The sequence below is a fragment of the Eumetopias jubatus genome, unplaced genomic scaffold, assembly GCF_037043125.1.
Source record: "Eumetopias jubatus isolate StellerSeaLion01/CBP00866 unplaced genomic scaffold, mEumJub1_p1.0 scaffold_17, whole genome shotgun sequence".
Taxonomy (NCBI): domain Eukaryota; kingdom Metazoa; phylum Chordata; class Mammalia; order Carnivora; family Otariidae; genus Eumetopias; species Eumetopias jubatus.
In genome coordinates, this window is record NW_028274823.1 from 59,136,951 (window position 1) to 59,159,061 (window position 22,111).

At 38.2% G+C, this 22,111-nt stretch overlaps 1 protein-coding gene across 1 annotated transcript in view; it reads left to right on the forward strand.

Annotated features, from left to right (window-relative positions):
* SLC25A16 (solute carrier family 25 member 16) overlaps window positions 1–12,334 on the forward strand; it is a 49,426-nt gene extending 37,092 nt beyond the window's left edge. The window contains exons 5-9 of the mRNA XM_088019779.1: window positions 81–202; window positions 500–566; window positions 5,800–5,962; window positions 9,853–9,921; window positions 10,491–12,334. Of these exons, the coding sequence (XP_087875905.1) occupies window positions 81–202; window positions 500–566; window positions 5,800–5,962; window positions 9,853–9,921; window positions 10,491–10,647 (578 nt within the window). The 3' untranslated portion in view covers window positions 10,648–12,334. The remainder of the gene's footprint in view (window positions 1–80; window positions 203–499; window positions 567–5,799; window positions 5,963–9,852; window positions 9,922–10,490) is intronic.
* The last annotated feature ends 9,777 nt before the right edge of the window (window positions 12,335–22,111 follow it).

A 22,111-nucleotide genomic window follows, 5' to 3' on the forward strand; every position in this document is an offset into this window, starting at 1 on the left:
TGCTGTAATTTGAGAGCACTACTAATGATAGGAAGATACATATATATGATTTTACATTTAACTTTCTACTTTTTTTTCAGGTATGACAGCAGTTATCTGTACTTACCCTCTTGACATGGTGAGAGTACGCCTAGCATTCCAGGTGAAAGGGGAACACACTTATACAGGAATCATTCATGCATTCAAAACAATTTATGCAAAGGTATTTCACATTTACTTTTCTCACCTATATTGTGCCCCCCCTTTTTTTATGTAAGCTCTATGCTCAACATGGGGCTTGAACTCTTGACCCCAAGATCAAGAGTCACAAGCTCTACTGATATTTTGAATGTTATTTAAACTCTTTTATGGTTATTGATATTAATAAAAATTATGACACATCTATGTTTAAGGGTGGGTTCCAGAATAAATTTTTCATTGGAATGTAGGCTTTTGTTTTTCTGATGTTTTCATACTAAGCACAATATAATCTCACTTCTAATTTTTCTTCATTCAAAAGGAAGGTGGTTTCCTTGGATTTTACAGAGGCCTGATGCCCACTATATTAGGAATGGCTCCATATGCAGGTATTTTCAAATTTGGCAGAATCTTGATCTTTTATTCTTTTCTAAGAATGATTTTTAAATTTTAGCATTTTGTACTCAAGCCCCTATTCCATTTAGATTTATTTTTTTCTTCCTTAAGGATAACCATTTGATCCAGGACCATTTATTAAGTAGCCCCTCCTTTCCCCAGTGATCTGCAGTGGTGCTTCTAAAAAAATAATAGAGTGCAGTTTTCTGAGTCTTTATATTTGGTAGGATAAGTCCCTTTACCTTATGCTTTTTGCTTTTTTTTTTTTTTAAGGAATGTAAGAACTATAGATATTCTGCTATTGCGTGCACATTTTAGAATCAGTTTTTGATATTGCACAAAAACCCTTGTTGGGATTTTGAATGTCTTGGACATTTTTGTTAGATATATTTATAGATACCATATAAGCTGTGTTGTGTCTTTTAGTAATTTCAGTTTATTGTTTGACTTAATTTTTTATGATCTTATAGCTAGCCATTATCCTACTTATTGATATTATAGCCAGCCACCATGTTACTTGTAGATGCTTTGGGGTTTCTGTGTGGGCAGTTCATATCCTGTACAAATTATATCATTTTTTAAATTTCCATTCTAATCCTTATTTCCTTATTTATTTATGTTTATCTTAGCTTACTGTAATAGCTAAGGACCTACAGTGCAGCAGTGAATAGAAGTGATGATACTGGGCATTTTGGCTCCTTAATGATTTTAAAGGGACTGTTGTAATACTTCTTCACTTAGCATAATGTTGATGTATGGCGTTAAGGAAGTTTTGGTAAGAATTTTTATGTGAATTGATGTTGAATTTTATCAGACATCCTTTCCCGCATTTACAGAGGTGATCATAAGTTTTCTCCATTAATCTTTTAATATGATGAATGACATTAATAGATGTTCTAAGATCAACCCAAATTGGTTATGACATCATGACCTTTTTATATCCTGTTGAATTAAGTTTGCTAGTTGTTTTTAAAAGTTTTACATCTGTATTTCTAAATGAGATTAGCTTGTAATTTTCTTTTCTTATAATATCCTTGTGTGGTTTGGGTATCAAGGTTATATAGGTTTTATAAATGAGTTAAAGAGTATTTCCTCATTTTCCATCTTCAGGAATAATCTCTATAAAATAATTAGAATTATCCATTTCTTGAAAGTTTTCATTGTGGATGATTTTTAAAATCCTGGTTTAATTTCTTAAATGGTTGTAGGAACATTCGGGTTTTCTATCTTTTGTGAACCATTTTTGGTAATTTATACCTTTCTTTTCCATTTTAAACTTGACGCTTTTGTATTAGTTTTCTTTTATTTTGGCTAAAGAATTCCCTTATTTCTTCATATTTTTTTAATCTGTTCTATTGCCATGCCCATTTTTCATTGTTTAATCAGTTATTAGATTTTTCAAAGAATCAGTTTTGGCTTTTATTTTCTTCTCTAGTCTACCTTTGTTTTCCATTTCATTGATTCTTTTTCATATCTTAATTATCTCCTTCCTCAGGCTTATTCTTTTTTTTTTTTAAAGATTTTATTTATTTATTTGAGAGAGAGAATGAGATAGAGAGAGAGCATAAGGAGGGGGAGGGTCCGAGGGAGAAGCAGACTCCCTGCTGAGCAGGGAGCCTGATGCGGGACTCGATCCTGGGACTCCAGGATCGGGACTCCAGGATCATGACCTGAGCTGAAGGCAGTCGCTTAACCAACTGAGCCACCCAGGCATCCCCCCTCAGGCTTATTCTTCAGTTGGATGCTTACCTCATTCATTTTCTTTTTTTTTTTTTGTTAAGATTTTATTTATTTATTTGACAGAGAGAGAGACACTGAGAGAGGGAACACAAGCAGGCGGAGTGGAAGAGGGAGAAGCAGGCTTCCCGCCGAGCAGGGAGCCCGGTGCGGGGCTCGATCCCAGGAAGCTGGGATCATGACCTGAGCCGAAGGCAGACGCTTAATGACTGAGCCACCCAGGCGCCCCACCTCATTCATTTTCAACCTTTGGATTTTTTTTTTCCCTAATGTAGGCTTCCCCCCCACCAAATCCTGCTTCAGCTGCATCCCATGAGTTTATTATTTTATTGTTTTTGCTTAAAATGTGGAAATTTTCAAACATATTCAAAGTAGGCAATAGTATAATGAGCCACCATGCACCTAGCACCTACCTTCAACAACGATCAACTTACTACCAGTCTTGTTTCATCTGTGCCCCTAAATAATTCCCTCCACTCTCATCCCAAATTGTTTTAAAGCAAATCCATTTTATTTCATCCACAATATTTCAGTATTCAGCTCTTCTCTATGCTTTTTTCTAAAGCATAACCATATACCATTATGGAACTTTAAAAAAAATTCCTTTTTTTTAAAAAAATTCTATTATTCATTTGAGAGAGAGAGAGAGACAGACAGAAAGAGCACAAGTAGGGTGAGAGGCAGAGGGAGAGGGAGAAGCAGACTCCCCGCTGCTGGGAGCCAGACATGGTGCTCTATCCCAGGACCTGGAGATCATGACTCGAGCTGAAGGCAGATGCTTAACCTAAATCTGAGCCACCCAGGTGCCCCTAAAAAAGAATTCTTAATATCATCTAGTATATTCATGGTTCAAATCCCTGCCCCCTCCCCTTAACTCATAATTAGGTTTTGGACAGATCCAAGTTAATATTTGCCTGGTATATCTTTTTTCATCCTTTTATTTTCTACTTTTTTTTTTATGTCTTTATGTTTTAGATATTTCTTTTGCAATCATTATGTAACTGGATATTTTTAAAAATCTGGTCTGTAAAATCCTTAATTGCCAATTAGCCCACCTAATAGTTGTGATTATTGATACATTTATATTTGTTTCTATACTTTGCTATTTGATTTATACCTGTGGCTTTTCTTTTTATGTTTTCAAAAATTTCTTTCTTGTTCACTGATTTTTCTGAACCCTTACCCACTGTTTTATAAATGTATAAATTTATTTGCCTCCTGGGGCGCCTGGGTAGCTCAGTCAGTTAACCGTCTGCCTTTGGCTCAGGTCATGATCTCAGGGTCCTCGGAATGAGTCCCGCATCGGGCTCCCTGCTCAGTGCGGAGTCTGCTTCTCCCTATGCTTCTCCTTCTGCCTCTCTCTCTCTCTCTCTCTCTCAAATAAATAAATAAATAATCTTTAAAAAAAATTTATTTGCCTCCTTCTATGGTTGATGTTCTTTAATTATGAGCCCATTACTTGATCTTAATCTCCGAGTTTCAGACCCAATGAGTCCATCTTCTGCAAACCCAGTGGCAAGATCCATCTCAATAGCTTTCTGTTATTGGCTTCATTGTATTGAGTCACTTCACCTCTCTCATGGGCCCACAATTCCCAAGTGGGCTCCAGCTTATATTTTTGGAAGGTTGTGTTGCTGGGGTTTTTGGAGACCTTCTCACCCTTTTTGCAAGTCCAACAGCAATGACAAAGTCATTCAGAATACTGAGATTGCGGGCACCTGGGTGGCTTAGTCATTAAGCATCTGCCTTCGGCTCAGGTCATGATCCCAGGGTTCTGGAATCGGGTCCCACATCGGGCTTCCTGCTCAGTGGGAAGCCTGCTTCTCCCTCTTCCACTCCCCCTGCTTGTGTTCTCTCTCTCACTGTGTCTCTCTCTGTCAAATAAAGAAATAAAATCTTAAAAAAAAAAAAAGAATACCTAGATTGCCGTTGTGTTGGAAGCAGAACTTAGAATTTTTTGTTCTATTTTCTTCTCTAAATTTTTTGTTTTTAAAATATATTTTAGGGCGCCTGGGTGGCTCAGTTGGTTAAACGACTGCCTTCAGCTCAGGTCATGATCCTGGAGTCCCGGGATCGAGTCCCACATCGGGCTTCCTCCTCAGCAGGGAGTCTGCTTCTCCCTCTGACCCTCTTCCGTCTCGTGCTTTCTATCTCTCATTCTCTCTCTCTCTCAAATAAATAAATAAAATCTTTAAAAAAAAAATATATATATATATATTTTAACCTATAGTATATATATAATTTTCTTCCTTCATTTTCCCCCATTTCCCAAACGTTTTTCATATATTTGAATACTCTTCACAAATGTCCTTTTTATTAGTTGCATCATATTTCACTGAATACTATTCCACATCATTTGTATATTTCTAATTTTTTCAACCTCCATTTAACTTGCTATGAATTTCCTCATTGTGAGCTTTTTCAGATTTTAGATTAAGTCTTTAAAATAGATTTCCCAAATAGAAAAGTATATGAATATTCTAAAATTATATACCATCAATTCAAAATACTATAATAAGAATTCTGTATAAAGAATAAATGCGGGCTCGCCTGGGTGGCTCAGTCAGTTAAGCGTCTGCCTTTGGCTCAGGTTGTGATCCCAGGGTCCTGGGATTGAGTCCCACATCCAGCTCCTTGCTCAGCAGGGAGCCTGCTTCTCCCTCTGCTCCCCTGTTTGTTCGCTTTCTCTCTCTGACAAATAAATAAATAAATCTTCAAAAAAATGAATAAATGCATATATTGAGGTATTCTCCTAGACTAAAGTTTTGTTAGTGCTCATTTCTTGTTAAGCATCATGTATATTTTAAATGTTTTTTTTAAAATTTAGTAGATATCAAATTATCTTGAGTAATGTTTAGTTGATAGGATTGCTTGAATTCTATTCTTTATTTTGTTAATGTGAGACTTTAATGGGTCAATTACAAAATCATGTAAATGTTCAGCAAGCACCAAGTGCATGTTATTGATAATATTTATTAGATTTCACGTGTCTTGTGATCCAATATGAACATTTCTCCCATGGTCACAACTCTTCAAAAATTAGGCACTGAGATAAAATAACAATTCTTTGTCACTCCTAAAGTTTTTGCTTTTATCTTACCACTGTCATTGTTATTGTGAATATCAGTTGTCATATTTACTTGTAATTATTAATCATGAATTTAAGTTTTACTCATGTGAAACCTTGGAAAACTACTTAATTCTATTAATATATAAGGTGGCATTTATACTCAACTACTGCCTTTATTTAGTAAACTGAAGTGTAAGTGTATGAAAACCACAGCTATAATTTTTATAGGTGGTTATTTTGTCATCTTTAGGTTATTTATAAACATTAATTAAACCTTTTTCTTCTAGAAAAAGCCAAACATCAGAAATCAGGAAATGTATAGTTTGTTCCTTGAGTTAATTGTTTATTATGAAGAATGGTGTCTTTTCTTGGTTCATGTAATGTTAAGCATAGTGGTGAAACTGTATTTTGTTTTTCAGGTGTTTCATTTTTTACTTTTGGTACCTTAAAGAGTGTTGGGCTTTCCCATGCTCCTACCCTTCTTGGCAGACCTTCATCAGACAATCCTAATGTCTTAGTTCTGAAAACCCACATAAACTTACTTTGTGGTGGTGTTGCTGGAGCAATAGCGCAGACAATATCGTAAGTTTCTTCATCAACTTAATTCAATCAAATTGCAGTTTCTCAATCTTGATTTTCAGCATTAATCATTTTAGTTTTTCTAATAAATTATTAAAACACAGGATCCCTTGCAAAATATAAGCAGTAATTGAATACATTTTTCCAGATGTAGCACCTTAAGCATATTATAAATAATTATGTGCCAAATTGACCAAATTAGTTTAAACCCATCCAAATTCCTGTGGATTCATTTAAAAGAAAGAAAGAGGGGTGCTTGGCTGGCTCAGTCCATATAGCATGCAGCTCTTGATCTCAGAGTTGTAAGTTCAAGCCCCACATTGGGTGTAGAGATTACTTAAAATCTTTAAAAAGTTTTTTTTAAATGAAAGAATGAAAAAAAGACAGCAAGCTAGAAAGAATTACTGTGTATGGTCTTTACCCTGGGCGCCTGGGTGGCTCAGTTGGTTAGGCGTCTGCCTTCGGCTCAGGTCGTGATCCCAGGGTCCTGGGATTGAGCCCTACATCGGGCTCCCTGCTCATCGGGAAGCCTGCTTCTCCCTCTCCCTCTGTCTGCTGCTCTGCCTTGTGCTTTTTGTCTCCCGATCAAATAAATAATTAAAATCTTAAAAAAAAAAAAAGTATGGGCACCTGGGTGGCTCGGTCGTTGGGCGTCTGCCTTTGGCTCAGGTCATATCCCAGGGTCCTGGGATTGAGCCCCGTGTCGGGCTCCCTGCTCGACAGGAGGTCTGCTTCTCCCTCTCCTACTCCCCCTGCTTGTGTTCCCTCTCTCGCTGTGTCTCTCTCTGTCAAATAAATAGATAAACTCTTAAAAAAAAAAAAAAGTATGGTGTTCACCCATATTTTCTCATGAATTTGCCTTTATGAGTTTCTGAAATTTGAGCCATTTGTGTGTGTGTGTGCGCGTGTGTGTGTAAGGAGGCACTTCTCTTGCACTAAATCTTGAAGGCCTCCTTTGTGCCAGACAGTGTACTAGACTTTGGGACATTTGCTGAGGGAAAAACAAAATTATGGCCTCAAAAAGCCTATATTCTTATTAAGACAGTAGCAATACAATGAATTATATATTAATAGAAGTTGTAGTGGGAATATAAAGGTATTACTATATTGTAATTGGAAAGGTGATTTCCAAGAATTTCCCAGCCCAAGAGAGATTGAGTAGATGAGATCGAAAGAGGCTGGAACACTAAGAAGAAGGAACTTGTCAGGAAGAAGAAGAAAAGCTTTCTGTGACTGAGGAGTATCCTGAAAAACAGGAAGTGGTAGTGTCACAAAGACAAAAAAGTATCCAATGGAAAAGAAAAATCAAAGTAAGATAAATACCGAGACATAAAGTGGTCATTGGATTTTACAATGAAGAATCACCTTTGCGAAAGCAGGTTCAGTGTACTTGTGTGTGGAAGCAGATCATAGGAGGTTGAAGGTTAAAAAGAAAAGGTGTGTGGTTTACTTTTGGAAACCTGACTCTGGAACCTTGCTCATTTGCAGAAACATGATCACCCTTAGCTACCTGATTCTCTTCTTGCTTTTACTGCCTTTTTTCTTTACCACTCACTTCCAATGTAGATCCTTAAAATCTTTCCCACTTCTTTTCTTAAACTGTATTCTACATCTGTAGACTCTTACCAAATCCAAAGGCTCCCTCTCAGTTCTTTTGCTTCCTTCCAATTGTCCTGGTTCTGGGTTTTTGTAACAGTACCCTCTCATGGCAATCAACCTTTCTGGGCTTCCCTTTTCAGGCATTTTGCTGATTCATATCCTCCTTCTCCTCCCTAGTCATGCTGAGTTGTTAAGGCCCAGCCTGACCTTCGTCCTCTGCCCTTCCCATAAATACCTAGGAGAGCTCATCTATCTTTATGGTTTCAGTGGTCACTTCTGCACAGATAACAAATTCTATTTAAATCTTCATTACTGATTCTCCATTACTTCTCTAGCAAGCTCTTGGATTTTTTTTTTTTTAAGATTTTATTTATTTATTTGACAGAGAGAGAGAGACAGCGAGAGAGGGAACACAAGCAGGGGGAGTGGGAGAGGGAGAAGCAGGTGTCCCGCGGAGCAGGGAGCCCGATGCGGGGCTCAATCCCAGGACCCTGGGATCATGACCTGAGCTGAAAGCAGACACTTAACCGACTGAGCCACCCAGGCGCCCCAGCTCTTGGAGGTTTCTGTTGGACTTCTGCCATCAGTGCAAACTCCAGTTCAGATACTCCTTTCTTGTCTTCCTCTTGGTGACAATCCTCAGCTCCTAGCTTTCCTATTTGTGACTGATAACCATTAATCTTTTAGCCCTGATAATACCTCAAAATCAATTTTCACATTGTACATTTCCAAGTGTCACTCTGTCTTATCAGTTTTTACTATAGAACACTGCCTAGCATGCTTTTTCTTTCTTACTATTATTTCCCTTGCTCTTCTCCTTGTACCTGGTCTTCTTACCTTCTCTCCTTTCTACTAACCAATTCCTTGTACTCACATACATCTTTTCCTGCTAGGAAACCAAATCCTTCAGGTTGAGGTTTTTGTCCCTTAATTCTCATAAAGTTTCTTCCTCTTACCATGCTCCTTAAAAAATAATTCCTGGAGATGCTATTGAAATGCATACGGAGCTTCAGTGATTGGTTAATGTTATTTCTTAAGCTGTTTGGTTAAAAAAAACATGGTTTCTTTTCAATTATAACATTTCATTGTAAATATAAATATATATAAAAGTATATCATTTTTGTCATATATCACTTAGGTATATATTACGTACCATGGAGATCTTTGAATAAGAAAGTAGAAAGCTTGTCACACTGGAGAATGTCTCTAAGATTTAATTTATTAATGTTGGGATAATAGTACCTACTTCATGCAGTTGTGAAGATGGAATGCGATAGTTTACATAAATTGTTTAGCATAAGACCTAACACAAGTAGTCAATATTAGCAAAATAAAAGTAATTAAAAAAAATCACCTGGGGTCCCACTCCTAAAAGAGATTGCTTTTGTATATTTCATTTTAGGTAATTTTTTTTACATAGAATTTTCTCTGTCTTCTAAATGCAATATGTATATTGTTGGTTTTTTCCCTTAAGGAAAAGTTTTTGTTAGTCTACTCTATACAGGGGGACTTACTGAATACTCTTAGAGTAGTGGTTCTCAACTGGGGGTGATTTTGCTTCCAGTGGACATTTATTTAATGACTGGAGACAATTTTGATTGTCACAGCTGAGGGTATGCTACTGGCATGTAGTGGGTAGAGGCCAGGGATGCACTTAAACATCCCAGAGTGCACAGGATAGACCCCCACAACTAAGAATTACCCAACCTAAAATGTTAATAGTGCCAAAGTTGACAAACCCTGTCTTAGGTTCCAACAATGAAAAATACCCAGTTTGAATCTTCAGAAAGTGGCATTTAATTTGGTCTTGAGGAATGAATAGAACTCTATATTGTAATGATGAGAGAGAAGAATTATCTAACCCCATGGAACCACATAAGCAAAACAAGACCTTTGTATTGCTATTTAATTTATTCACGTGCTTATATACTAACTCCCAGATTAGACAAAACGATAAAGTTATAGGAACACATTCTTTTCTTTTTATTATTATTTTTTAAAGATTTTATTTATTTATTTGAGAGAGAGAGAATGAGAGATAGAGAGCACGAGAGGGAAGAGGGTCAGAGGGAGAAGCAGACTCCCTGCTGAGCAGGGAGCCCAATGCGGGACTCGATCCAGGGACTCCAGGATCATGACCTGAGCCGAAGGCAGTCGTTCAACCAACTGAGCCACCCAGGCGCCTGGAACACATTCTTTTCTAAGGAAATAATATATAGGGCTTTGTATTCAATAATTGTTGCATAGAACACTAAAAATCATTTTTAAGTCCTTCTGCCTTTTTCTTCTTTTAGCTACCCATTTGATGTAACTCGTCGGCGAATGCAATTAGGAACTGTTCTCCCAGAATATGAAAAGTGCCTGTAAGTTCTCTATTTGTCATTGTTCATTTTCTTTAGGGAATGTAGTGTTTAAATCAAGTAGGGAGATAGGACTGCGGTCTTACCAGTAGTCCAGGTATTATTATGAGATAGTGTTGCCAGTAAATGTTACAGGCATAGTCCAAACAAAATAGATTGTACTAATGAACCCGGCAATTCTGTGCATAATGCTTGTACTTGTTTGGAATGAATTGCTGCTTTATTGTGAATTTTCAGCTTGTTTTTACACTTGCCTTCCAAAACCTATTGAAGATGGCATTTTGGCTTCTTTTAAAAATGCTATTATGGGGGCGCCTGGGTGGTTCAGTGGGTTAAGCATCTGACTTCACTCAGGTCATGATCTCTGGGTCCTGGGATCAAGCCCTGTGTCCATCTGGGCATCGTGCTCAGTGGGGAGTCTGCTTGTCCCTCTGACCCTCCCCCTACTTGTACTATCTCTCTCTCTCTCAAATAAATAAATAAAATCTTTTAAAAAAATTCTGTTATGAATCCTGAAATTGTCTCTTCTTGAGTGGGTATAACGGTGCCATCATTTAACCATTGTCTTTCAGTACCATGTGGGAGACTCTGAAGTATGTCTATGGACACCACGGAATTCGAAGAGGATTATATCGTGGTTTATCTCTTAATTACATTCGCTGTGTTCCCTCTCAAGCAGTGGCTTTTACAACATATGAACTTATGAAGCAGTTTTTGCACCTCAACTAAAGAAAATCATGATTTCTTTTCCTTAATAATATCTCAGAGGGAGAAATAAAATGTTACTTTAATTTTGGGAGGAACATTACTTGAAGGGGATATTTGCCTTGTCACAGGAACCACTGGTTTTATAGTACTTGATTTTTTTTTTTATTCATCACAAATCAAAAGTGCTTACTGTGCTTTTTGATGCCAAAAGTTATACCTTAGAACATTGAAAAAAATTCCTAAGCTGATGCTGGCTAATCAGTTAGGTTATTTGAAACTGTTTTAAAGTGTTATTTGGAAGTAGAACTAACTTAAAATGGGATTCAGGAGGTTGCCATTAGCTTTATCATGCTTTAATTCCAAGCTTTAATTATAATCATGATTTTCAAAGACTCTAACATTGGTTATAGGCTTGGTTATATTGCAGCAGAATGATGAAAACTGAATTTTTAAGTTATATAAAACATAGCTTGGGGGGGGTGAACCTGGCTGACCCACCCAGAAGAGCATGCTCTTAATCTTGGGGTCATAAGTTCAAGCCCCACTTTGGATATAGACATTACTAAAAATAAAAAAATTTTTTTAAAAACTTAAAAACACGTAGCTTAGATGCCAGCATTGAAGATTATTCTTATTATCTCTCTTCTCATAATTCTGCTCCACTGCATAAAAGGACTGACACTTTTTGTTTTTAAATAAAATAAATGTTGTATTTAAAAATTAGCCTTGTAGAAACTCAACAATAAATGAAGAATTTTCAGGTATTGCTCATATGTTATTACTAGGTACTAGGTACTATGACTGACTAAATTTGTTTTTAAAAGTCAGTGTATTTCCCAAAGGCAGTAATAATAAATACTGAATATCTTTGCTCTCAAAACAGTTAGCATTATAGATTTGTTTTTGTTAGATGATTTGGTATACACTAGAAAATTTATCTAAGTGGACTGTGAAATATCCATTAATATAGATGTGAATGTCAAAGAATGTTTTGAAGGTATTTTGTCATGATACATCAACTAGTTCTTCCATGTAAAATAATTTTAGTGCAATATAACCTTAAGTAGAAATGTAAGACACGATTTGATTGCTATTCTTTATATTAAAATGGTTTAAAATATAAGAATTCCATTTATTGTATTTAGAATACTTTTTATCTTTTATTGTAAGCATGACAGAAATGGGAAGGGAACAATTATAGTTCTGTCCTCAGAAATAGTGATTTGTAGAATTGATGTGATTCTTTTTGATCAATGCAAACTATTTTAATTGTTCTAACTTTATAATTTTTTTATTGAGGTAAAATTGACATATAACAATATATTAGTTTCAGGTGCACAATGTAATGATTCAATATTTGTATTTACTGCAAAATAATCACCATAAGTCTAGTTACCATCTAATTGATGTATTAGAAAACTAAGCTGAAGGTGTTATTTCTGCTTCAATTTTAATTTTGTTTGCATAAAGTATTTTTTGTCATACCTTGGTAAAAATTAGATGAACTGGTTTCATTTACAAAGTCTTTATTTTAAAATAAATATGTATCTTTGTATGATTTGTAAGTGTACCCACAGGTAGAAATACATGTGTTCTTAAAACTATTTTGTATATTTTCATTTCTGGGCTACATTGTAGCTAAATATTGTTATCAAATCTCAAGATAATTTAAATGTATGAAATAAGTGTCTCAGTTATGTTATCAATAAAAGAGGACTGCGACTATTTTTTTAAATAAAAATTTGCATTCTATGTGTTATAGAATATGTAGGATATTAAAAATAAATTTTATTCATATTTTGGCCATTATTTCTCTTTTTTAACTATTCACATTATTAAAAAATATTCACATTATTGAAGCACAAATGCTAAACATAAGTAGTCAGAACAGAAGAATATTTAAAATAATAACTGTATTTATATCTGATTTATTTCACATTAATGACCCAAAGTGTATCTTGCCAGGTTATCGTCCACTGAAGATTGACTATTTCTGTTTTGATTTCCATTGTTACTCTTCCTGCCTTTTGTGGGAATAGCCCTTTGATCTATAGAATGGGACAGTGATCTGGTCCAGCGATTGATAAGTGAGGTACCACTCCTAGCTCTCAAGGGTATGGAGTTAGAAAAGTTAATGGGTATATATAATTACATCTTACCCTATTCTCCCTCTGGGTATTCAGCATCCATTTATTCAGCACCCATTGTGTGTCAGGCATTATATCAGCATTATGGAGAGCTTACCTTGGGAGGTCTGTTAGCTGTACTTTCAGTCTGATATGGATGTCCTACAGCATCTAACATCAGGTATTTCTCTAATAGAGTATGTACCACACTTTATGGTAACTGCCTGTTTACCTATGTGCCCCCAAGTTGGTTCTCTCAAGGACAGAGCTATGCCTTCATCCCCTATAAGGAGCGTGGTGTGGCACCATAATAGGGCTCAGTCCCTGCTTTTGGAGACTTTATGTTCAGTAGGGAGAAATAAGGCACAAATAGTCCATGAGAAGAGCAATTTGAAAAATTCATTTGACTTGTTTCATAGAAATGTCTTGTTGCTAATTTGAGCCAAGATGAATGGCAAATAGTAAAGCCTATATTATATGAGAAATGCATTGCCTTGACTTGGGCCAATGATAGCTGACACTCTTGAATAACAACTGCACACTTTACACAATTCTTCACATCCATTCTTTGAATAACAGACACTGTGTTAGGCCCTAGAAATCAATGACAATAAGTTATGTGTATTTCCTGAGGACTTAACTATATTCCATGGTTTGTTTTATGCACTTTTGATGCCTTAACTGTATCTCTACAACAATTATAAGATAGGTACTATTTAATACCCCTTTTTTACAGGTAGAATAATGGAGGTTCAGGGAGATCAAATAACTTGCCCAAATTCACACAATAAGTGGTGGATCTAGGATTCAAATTCAGCCAGTCTGAATCTACAGCCTAACTAGCCTTGATGCTGTACTTCAACACAGTAGTATCCTATTCAGATGAAACTCTTAACATCAAATAAATTTGGACATGTCAAACATAAACTAATCAAAAATGATAATTTACAGAAAGTGCTTATTAAATAAGTAAATAGATCACATGATATGGAATAATTGTGGGATGTAGGCATCAGAGAGCTACTTTAGAATGGTCAGGGGAAAGTTTCTTCGATATGCTATCCTTTAAACTGACACATGAAGGATAAAAAGGAAATAGCCATGCAGAGTTGTAGGGGAAGAATGGCCCAGGTGAAGAGAATAGTCTCAGAGAGGAAAAAGCTCGGCTTGCCATAGGAATTGTCAAAAGTCCACTGCAAGTGAAACATTGTGAGTGAGGTAGTAGCAACAAATGGGGTTGGAGAAGTAGACAAAAGGCAAGGTCATGGAGGGCTCTACAGGATTTGTAATACTTTTGTCTTTTATCCTAAATGCCATGGGAAATGCTTGAAGGTTTTCAGCAGGGGAATAAAATTGATTATGTTTTTACAAAATTTACTTTGTCAACAAAGCTTGCAGTTAAAACAGAAATCAACAAAATTTAAGACCACAGAGAAAATAACAAACCCTAAAATTGCTTCTTTGAAAAGATCAACTAATTAATAAGCTCCTAGCTAAACTGATAAGTAAAAAAGAAAGAACATAAATTACTAATATCAAGTATTAAAAAGAGGACATCACTATGGATCCTACAAATATTGAAAAGATAATAAGGAATTTCTAATAACTCTTTGCCAAGGAATTTAACAACTTAGGTGAAATGGACAGATGCCTTGAAAATTACAATCAAAACTACCATAGACGAAACAAAATCTGCATAGCCAATTAAAGAAATTGAATTTATCAGAAATTCTTCCACAAAGAAACTCCAGGCTCAGGACACCTGGCTGGCTCAGTCGGTGGCATGTGAGACTCTTGATCTCGGGGTTGTGGGTTCAAGCCCCACACTGGGTGTAGAGATTACTTAAAAAAATAAAATAAAATCTTAAAAAAAAAAAGAAAAAGAAACTCCAGGCTCAGATGTGAATTCTAATGAACATCTAAGAAAAAAATAATTACAAACTTTCAGAAATTAGAAGACAGCATTCCCTAACTCATGATGCCAGTATAACTCTGATATCCAGGACCCCTGGGTGGCTCAGTTGGTTAAGCGACTGCCTTCAGCTCAGGTCATGGTCCCAGGGTCTTGGGATCCAGTCCCACATCACGCTCCTGCTGGTCTGTGGGGAGCTTGCTTCTCCCTCTCCCTCTGCCTGCCACTCCCCCTGCTTGTGCTCTCTCTCTTTATCAAATAAATAAATAAAATCTTTTTAAAATTTTTATTGTTATGTTAATCACCATACACTACATCATTAGTTCTTGATGTCCTGTTCCATGATTCATTGTTTGTGCATAACACCCAGTGCTCCACGCAGAATGTGCCCTCTTCAATACCCATCACCAGGCTAACCCATCCCCCCACCCCCCTCCCCTCTAGAACCCTCAGTTTGTTTTTCAGAGTCCATCGTCTCTAATGGTTCGAGTCCCCCTCTGACTTACTCCCCTTCATTCTTCCCCTCCTGCTATCTTCTTCTTTTTTTTTCTTAACATATATTGCATTATTTGTTTCAGAAGTACAGATCTGATTCATCAGTCTTGTACAATTCACAGCGTTCACCATAGCACATACCCTCCCCAATGTCTATCACCCAGCCACCCCAACCCTCCCACCCCCCACCACTCCAGCAACCCTCAGTTTGTTTCCTGAGATTAAGAATTCCTCATATCAGTGAGGTCATATGATACATGTCTTTCTCTGATTGACCTTAAATAAATAAAATCTTAAAGAAAACCCACTGATACCCAAACCTGAAAAAGTTGTTACAAGAAAAGAAAGTCACAAACCAAGTATCTTTTTTTTTTTTTTTTAAGTAGGCTCCATGCCCAGTGTGGAGCCCAGTGTAAGGTTTGAACTCACAACCCTGAGATCAAGACCCGAGCTGAAATTAAAGAGTCCGATGCTTAACCAACTGAGTCACCCAGGTGCCCCAGACAGTATCTTTCAAAAGCAAAGATGGAAAAATTCTTAACAAGATATTAGCAAATACCTGGCTGGCTCAACTGGTAGAGTATGCAACTCTTGATTCCAGGGTCATAAGTTGGATGTAGAGATTACTTAAAAAAATTTAAAAATAAAAAATAAATAAAGTAGGCAACATATTAACAAATTAAACCCAGTGATACATAAGTTTATTCTAGCATAACCAAGTTGAATTTATCCTAGGATTGCCAAATGGTTTAACAATCAACAACAACAACAAACAAAGTCAATAGTGTAATTTCCAATAATAACAGCATAAAGGAGAAAATCCTTCAATAGATGCAGAAAAAGTACTTGGAAAATTCACCATTGATTTATTATAAAAACGAATCACATTAGAACAGAAGAGACCTTCCTCAATCTGATAAGGGGGCATTTTGTCAGATCACATTTTCCAACAATACGTCCCATCTCACATGCTCTTCTCATGTGTCATTAACACTCAGCCCATCAAGAGGTAGAGACTATGTTCACCTCCTAAATCTGGCTGGGCGGACCTAAGACTACAGTGGAAGTGATGCTATGTGACTTTTGAGGTTACCTCATAGTGCTGAGATGGCTTCCATCTGGTCTTTAGGAATGCTTGCCCTTGGAATCCAGTCGCCATGCTATGAGGTAGCCAAGCAGCCTCTGTAGAGGAACTGACAGCCAGCCTCAACTTACCAGCCATTCGAGTAAGCCACCTTCAAAGTGGATTCTTCAGCTCCCAGCTGATGCTTTGTGGAACAGAAACAAGCTTTCCCCACAGAGCTCTGCCCAAATTGACATTTCACAAGCTAAAAAAAATTGTTGTTTTAAGCCACTAAGTTTGGGAAGTTTGTTTTTGTTTTTATTTAGTATTAGATAACCATAACAGTTATCCATGAAAACCCAACAGCTAGCATCATACTTAATGGTGAAATATTGAATGCTTTCTCCCTAAGATCAGGTACAAGGTAAGGATGCCCAGTGTCACAACTTGTATTTAACCAGTGAACATAGGTAAGAAAGTGAAATAAAAAGCATAAAGATCAGAAAGGAGAAGTAAAACTCCCTCTATTTGCAGATGACATGATTATTTACATAGAAAGTCTTAATGGACCTATATCATAACTATGAGAAATTATTATTTTTTTAAAGATTTTATTTATTTATTTGACAGAGAGAGACACAGCGAGAGAAGGAACACAAGCAGGGAGAGTGGGAGAGGGAGAAGCAGGCTTCCCGCTGAGCAAGGAGCCCGATGTGGGGCTCGATCCCAGGACCCCGGGATCATGACCTGAGCCGAAGGCAGATGCTTAATGACTGAGCCACCCAGGCGCCCCAACTATGAGAAATTATAAGTGAATTTATATCTCAGGATATAAAGTAAATATAAAAATATACACTTTTTAAAAAGATTTTATTTTCGGGATGCCTGGGTGGCTCAGTCGGTTAAGCATCTGCCTTCAGCTCACGTCATGATCCCAGGGTCCTGGGATAGAGCCGAATCGGGCTCCTTGCTCGGTGGGGAGCCTGCTTCTCCCTCTCCCTCTGCCTGCCGCCCCCCTCTCTCTCTCTGACAAATAAATACAATCTTAAAAAAAAAGATTTTATTTCCATTTTTATTTGTAACCGCCCCCCGCCCCGGTCAAAGATTTTATTTTATTTTATTTTTTATTTATTTTTTATTGGTTTTATTTTATTTTATTTTATTTTTAAAGATTTTATTTATTTGACAGAGAGAGATAGCGAGAGCAGGAACACAAGCAGGGGGAGTGGGAGAGGGAGAAGCAGGCCTCCCGCGGAGCAGGGAGCCCGATGTGGGACTCGATCCCAGGAACCTGGGATCATGACCTGAGCCGAAGGCAGACGCTTAACGACTGAGCCACCCAGGCGCCCCAAAGATTTTATTTTTAAGTAACCTTTGCATCCAATGTGGGGCTTGAACTCACAACCACAAGATCAAGAGTCTCATGCCTGAGCCACCCAGGTGCCCCTAAAAATGTAAACTTTTATGCACTATCAGGAAGCAATTGGAAAACAATTTATTATTTTTATAAAGATTTTAAGTAATCTCTACACACAAGGTGGGACTTGAACTCACCACCCTGAGATCAAGAGTCGCATGCCCTATGGACTGAGACAACCAAGCACCCCTGGAAAACAATTTAAAAGCAATTTCATTTAGGGGTACCTGGCTGGCTGGGCATAGAGCTTCCTTAAAAAAAAAATTCAGGGGTGGCTGGCTGGCTCAATCAGTGGAGCGTGCAAGTCTTGTGTGGGTTTTGAGTTAGAGTCCCACATTGGGCATAGAGATTACTTAAAAAAGTAAAATCTTTAGGGGCACCTGGGTGGTGCAGTCAGTTAAATGTCTGACTCTCGGTTTTGGCTCAGGTTGTGATCTCAGGGTTGTGAGATCCAGCCCCACATCGGACTCTGTGCTCAGCTTGGTGTCTGCTTGAGGATTCTCTGTCCCTTCCTGTGCCCCTCCCACTTGTGCTCTCTCTCTCTCTCTCTCTCAAATAAATAAATCTTAAAAAAAAAATCTTTGGGGGGGCGCCTGGGTGGCTCAGTCGTTGAGCATCTGCCTTCGGCTCGGGTCATGTTCCCAGGGTCCTGGGATTGAGCCCTGCATCAGGCTCCTTGCTCCGTGGGGAGCCTGCTTCTCCCTCTCCCGCTCCCCCTGCTCGTGTTCCCTCTCTCACTGTGTCTCTCTCTGTCAAATAAATAAAATCTTAAAAAAAAAAATCTTTGGGGGTGCCTGGGTGACTCAGTCGGTAGAGCATGTGACTCTTAATCTTGGGGTTTTAAGTTTGAGCCCCATTTTGGGTATAGAGATTACTTAAAATAAAATCTTTAGAAAATAATAAAATAAAATCTTTAAGTAAAAAAAGAACACAAGAAAAAATCAATTTAATTTATAATAGCATGAAAAATATAAAATATTTTCAGGGCGCCTGGGTGGCTCAGTTGTTGGGCATCTGCCTTCAGCTCAGGTCATGATCCCAGAGTCCTGGGATGGAGCCCTGCGTCAGGCTCTCTGCTCTGCGGGAAGCCCGCTTCTCTCCCTCTCCCACTCCCCCTGCTTGTGTTCCCTCTCTCACTGTGTCTGTCAAATAAATAAAATCTTTAAAAAAATAAAATAAAATAAAAAGTACCATAAAGAAATATTGAACTGTAGCTAACGATATACATGCTAAAGTGTTTAGGGAAGAAATGCGCTGACGCCTGCTATTTGTTAATGCATTAAAAAAAAACCCTTGAGGGCGCCTGGGTGGCTCAGTTGGTTAAGCGACTGCCTTCGGCTTAGGTCATGATCCTGGAGTCCCGGGATCGAGTCCCACATCGGGCTCCCTGCTCAGTGGGGAGTCTGCTTCTCCCTCTGACCCTCTTCCCTCTCGTGCTCTCTATCTCTCATTCCCTCTCTCTCAAATAAATAAATAAATAAAATCTTAAAAAAAAGAAAACCCTTGAGTTCATAGATGTATAGAAGGATGGATAGATATACATGTGATAAATCAAAGATAGCAAAATGTTAATTATAAAATCTAGGTGGTAACTCTATGGGTGCTCATTATATAATCCTCTTATATAATTCTGTACATTTGAAAGTTTTCATGATAAAATATTGGGAAAAGGGACTGAATTGCAGGGAGACAAGTGTGGAAGCACATTTAAGAGTGTGCTGCAGTTTTTTACGTTAGAGATAATGATCGGGTAGTGACCTTGGAGGTGGAAAGGCATGAAGAGATTTAAGATAGTTTTAAAGGGTGAATCTATGGGGTCTGCCTATGGACTGGATGTGGGTAGTAACAGAAAGGAATCAGGACAACTTCTGGGTTTCTCGCTTTATCTTCTGGGTGGATAGTGCTCTTACTGGGAAGAATAATAGGTCTGTCGAGAAAATTAAAAATTCCATTTTGGCCATGTTATAATGAAAGACTTCCCCCCATCCCCAAATATTTTTTTTTTTTAAGATTTTTATTTATTTGACAGAGAGACACAGTGAGAGAGGGAACACAAGCAGGGGGAATGTGAGAGGGAGAAGCAGGTTTCCTGCAGAGGAGAGAGCCCGATACGGGGCTCGATCCCAGGACCCCGGGATCATGACCTGAGCCAAAGGCAGATGCTTGATGACTGAGCCACCCAGGCTCCCCCACCATCCCCAAATATTTCTAAGTGTAGCTATCAAGTATGTAGTTGGATTTTTGAATTCAAAGGAAAAACCCTCTCTATACATATGAATTTGAGAACTGGCAGGATAGAGATGGTATTTAAAGCCATGAGAATAGATGAAATAACCTAGGGAGCTGGTAGATAGAGAAATTTGTTCAGAACTGACCTCTGAGAACTTTCAACAGTCAGAGATTGGGCAGAAAATGAAGAGACAGTAAAGGAGATTGAGGAAGGCCTGTGAGGTTGGAGGAAAACCAGCTGAGTGTGGTGTCACAGGTAGAAAATTTGTATCTATTACGGGCAAGTCTTTTTCATTTTTTTCCAAGAAATTTCTCATAATTTTTGGATGACTTAACATGAATGTAAAAGATAGCTTTTTTATTATTTGTTTTTTAAAAAGATTTTATTTGTCAGAGAAAGAGAAAGACAGAGCACAAACAGGGGGAGCGACAGAGGGAGAAGCAAGCTCCCAGATAAGCAAGGAGCCCAAGGCGGTACTGGATCCCAGGACGCTGGGATCATGACCTAAGCTGAAGGTAGGCGCTTAACAGACTGAGCCACCCAGGCGCCCGCTCCAAAAGAACTATTTTTTTAAAGATTTTTTTATTTTTTTAAAGATTTTATTTATTTATTTGAGAGAGAGAGAATGAGAGATAGAGAGCACGAGAGGGAAAGAGGGTCAGAGGGAGAAGCAGACTCCCTTCTGAGCAGGGAGCCCGATGTGGGACTCGATCCCGGGACTCCAGGATCATGACCTGAGCCGAAGGCAGTCGCTTAACCAACTGAGCCACCCAGGCGCCCCAAAAGATAACTTTTGATAAAGATTATTTTAAAAATTGGATGATGGGGGATAGCTGGGTGGCTCAGTTGGTTAAGCGTCTGCCTTGGGCTTGGGTCATGATCCCAGGGTCCTGGGATCGAGTCCTGTGCCAGGCTCCCTGCTCTGCGGGGAGCCTGTTTCTCCCTCTGCCTGCAGCCCCTGCTTGTGCTCTCTCTCTGACAAATAAATAAATAAAATCTTATAAATAAATAAATAAAATTGGATGATGGGGGCGCCTGTCTGGCTCAGTCAGACAAACATGTGACTCTTGACCCTGGGGTTGTGAGTTTGAGCCTCATGTTGGGTTTAGAGATTACTTAAAAAATAAAATCTTAAAAAATTATAATAAAATTGGATGATAGTTTTATGAGGTGATCATTTTATTATTTTTAACACATTTCATTCATTTTATTATTTTTAACACCTTTCATTCAGAAATATTCCCTAGTATATTATTTTTTTAAAGATTATTATTTTTGGGGGCACCTGGGTGGCTCAGTCGTTAAGCGTCTGCCTTCAGCTCAGGTCATGATCCCAGGGTCCTGGGATGGAGCCCCGCATCGGGCTTCCTGCTCGGCGGGAGGCCTGCTTCTTCCTCTCCCACTCTCCCTACTTGTGTTCCCTCTCTCGCTGTGTCTCTCTCTGTCAAATAAAAAAAAAAAAATCTTAAAAAAAAAAAGATTATTTTTTTGTGGTGGGGGGGAGGTGCCTGGGTGGCTCAGTCGGTTAAGCTTCTGCCTTTAGCTGGGCCCATGGGTCCTGGGATGGAATCCCATATCGGGCTCCTTGCTCAGCGGGGATCCTGCTTCTCCCTCTGCCTGCCGCTCCCCCTATTTATGCTCTGTCTGTCTCTGACAAATAAGTAAATAAAATCTTTTTTTACAAAAATCTTTTCTCTATTTGATAGAACAGGTAGAGCCACAGACAGAGGGGCGGAGGGAGAGAAGAAGCAGGCTCCCCGCTGAGCAAGGAGCCCTGACTCTGGGCACACACCAGCCAAATGCAGAGGCTTAACCGACTGAGCCACCCAGGCACCCCTTAAAATTTTTTTTTAATTTAAGTAATCTCTAAACCCAGTGATATCACAGCTGAAGAAGCAATGCCCTCGAGAATGAGTACAAGTAGGATTGCTTTGTCCACTGTTGAAAAAAGTGGAAATAGGTTATAAGACAAGTACAGATATTAGTACTTTTATAGATTTAGTTGTGGCATGATGAGGAAGTTCCTATCTCACAGCTTCTATTTTCTCAATGAGCTTTCCACAAAACAAAGACAAGTAAGGGCTCCTGGGTGGTGTTGAGATTCAGCCCCACCTGGGGCTCCCTAATCTCTCTCTGCCCCTGCCCTTGTTCATGTTCGCGCGCGCGAGCGCTCTTTCTCTCTCTAAAATAAAGAAATCTTAAAAACAAAACAAAAAGCAAAAAACAAAACAAAACAAAAAGT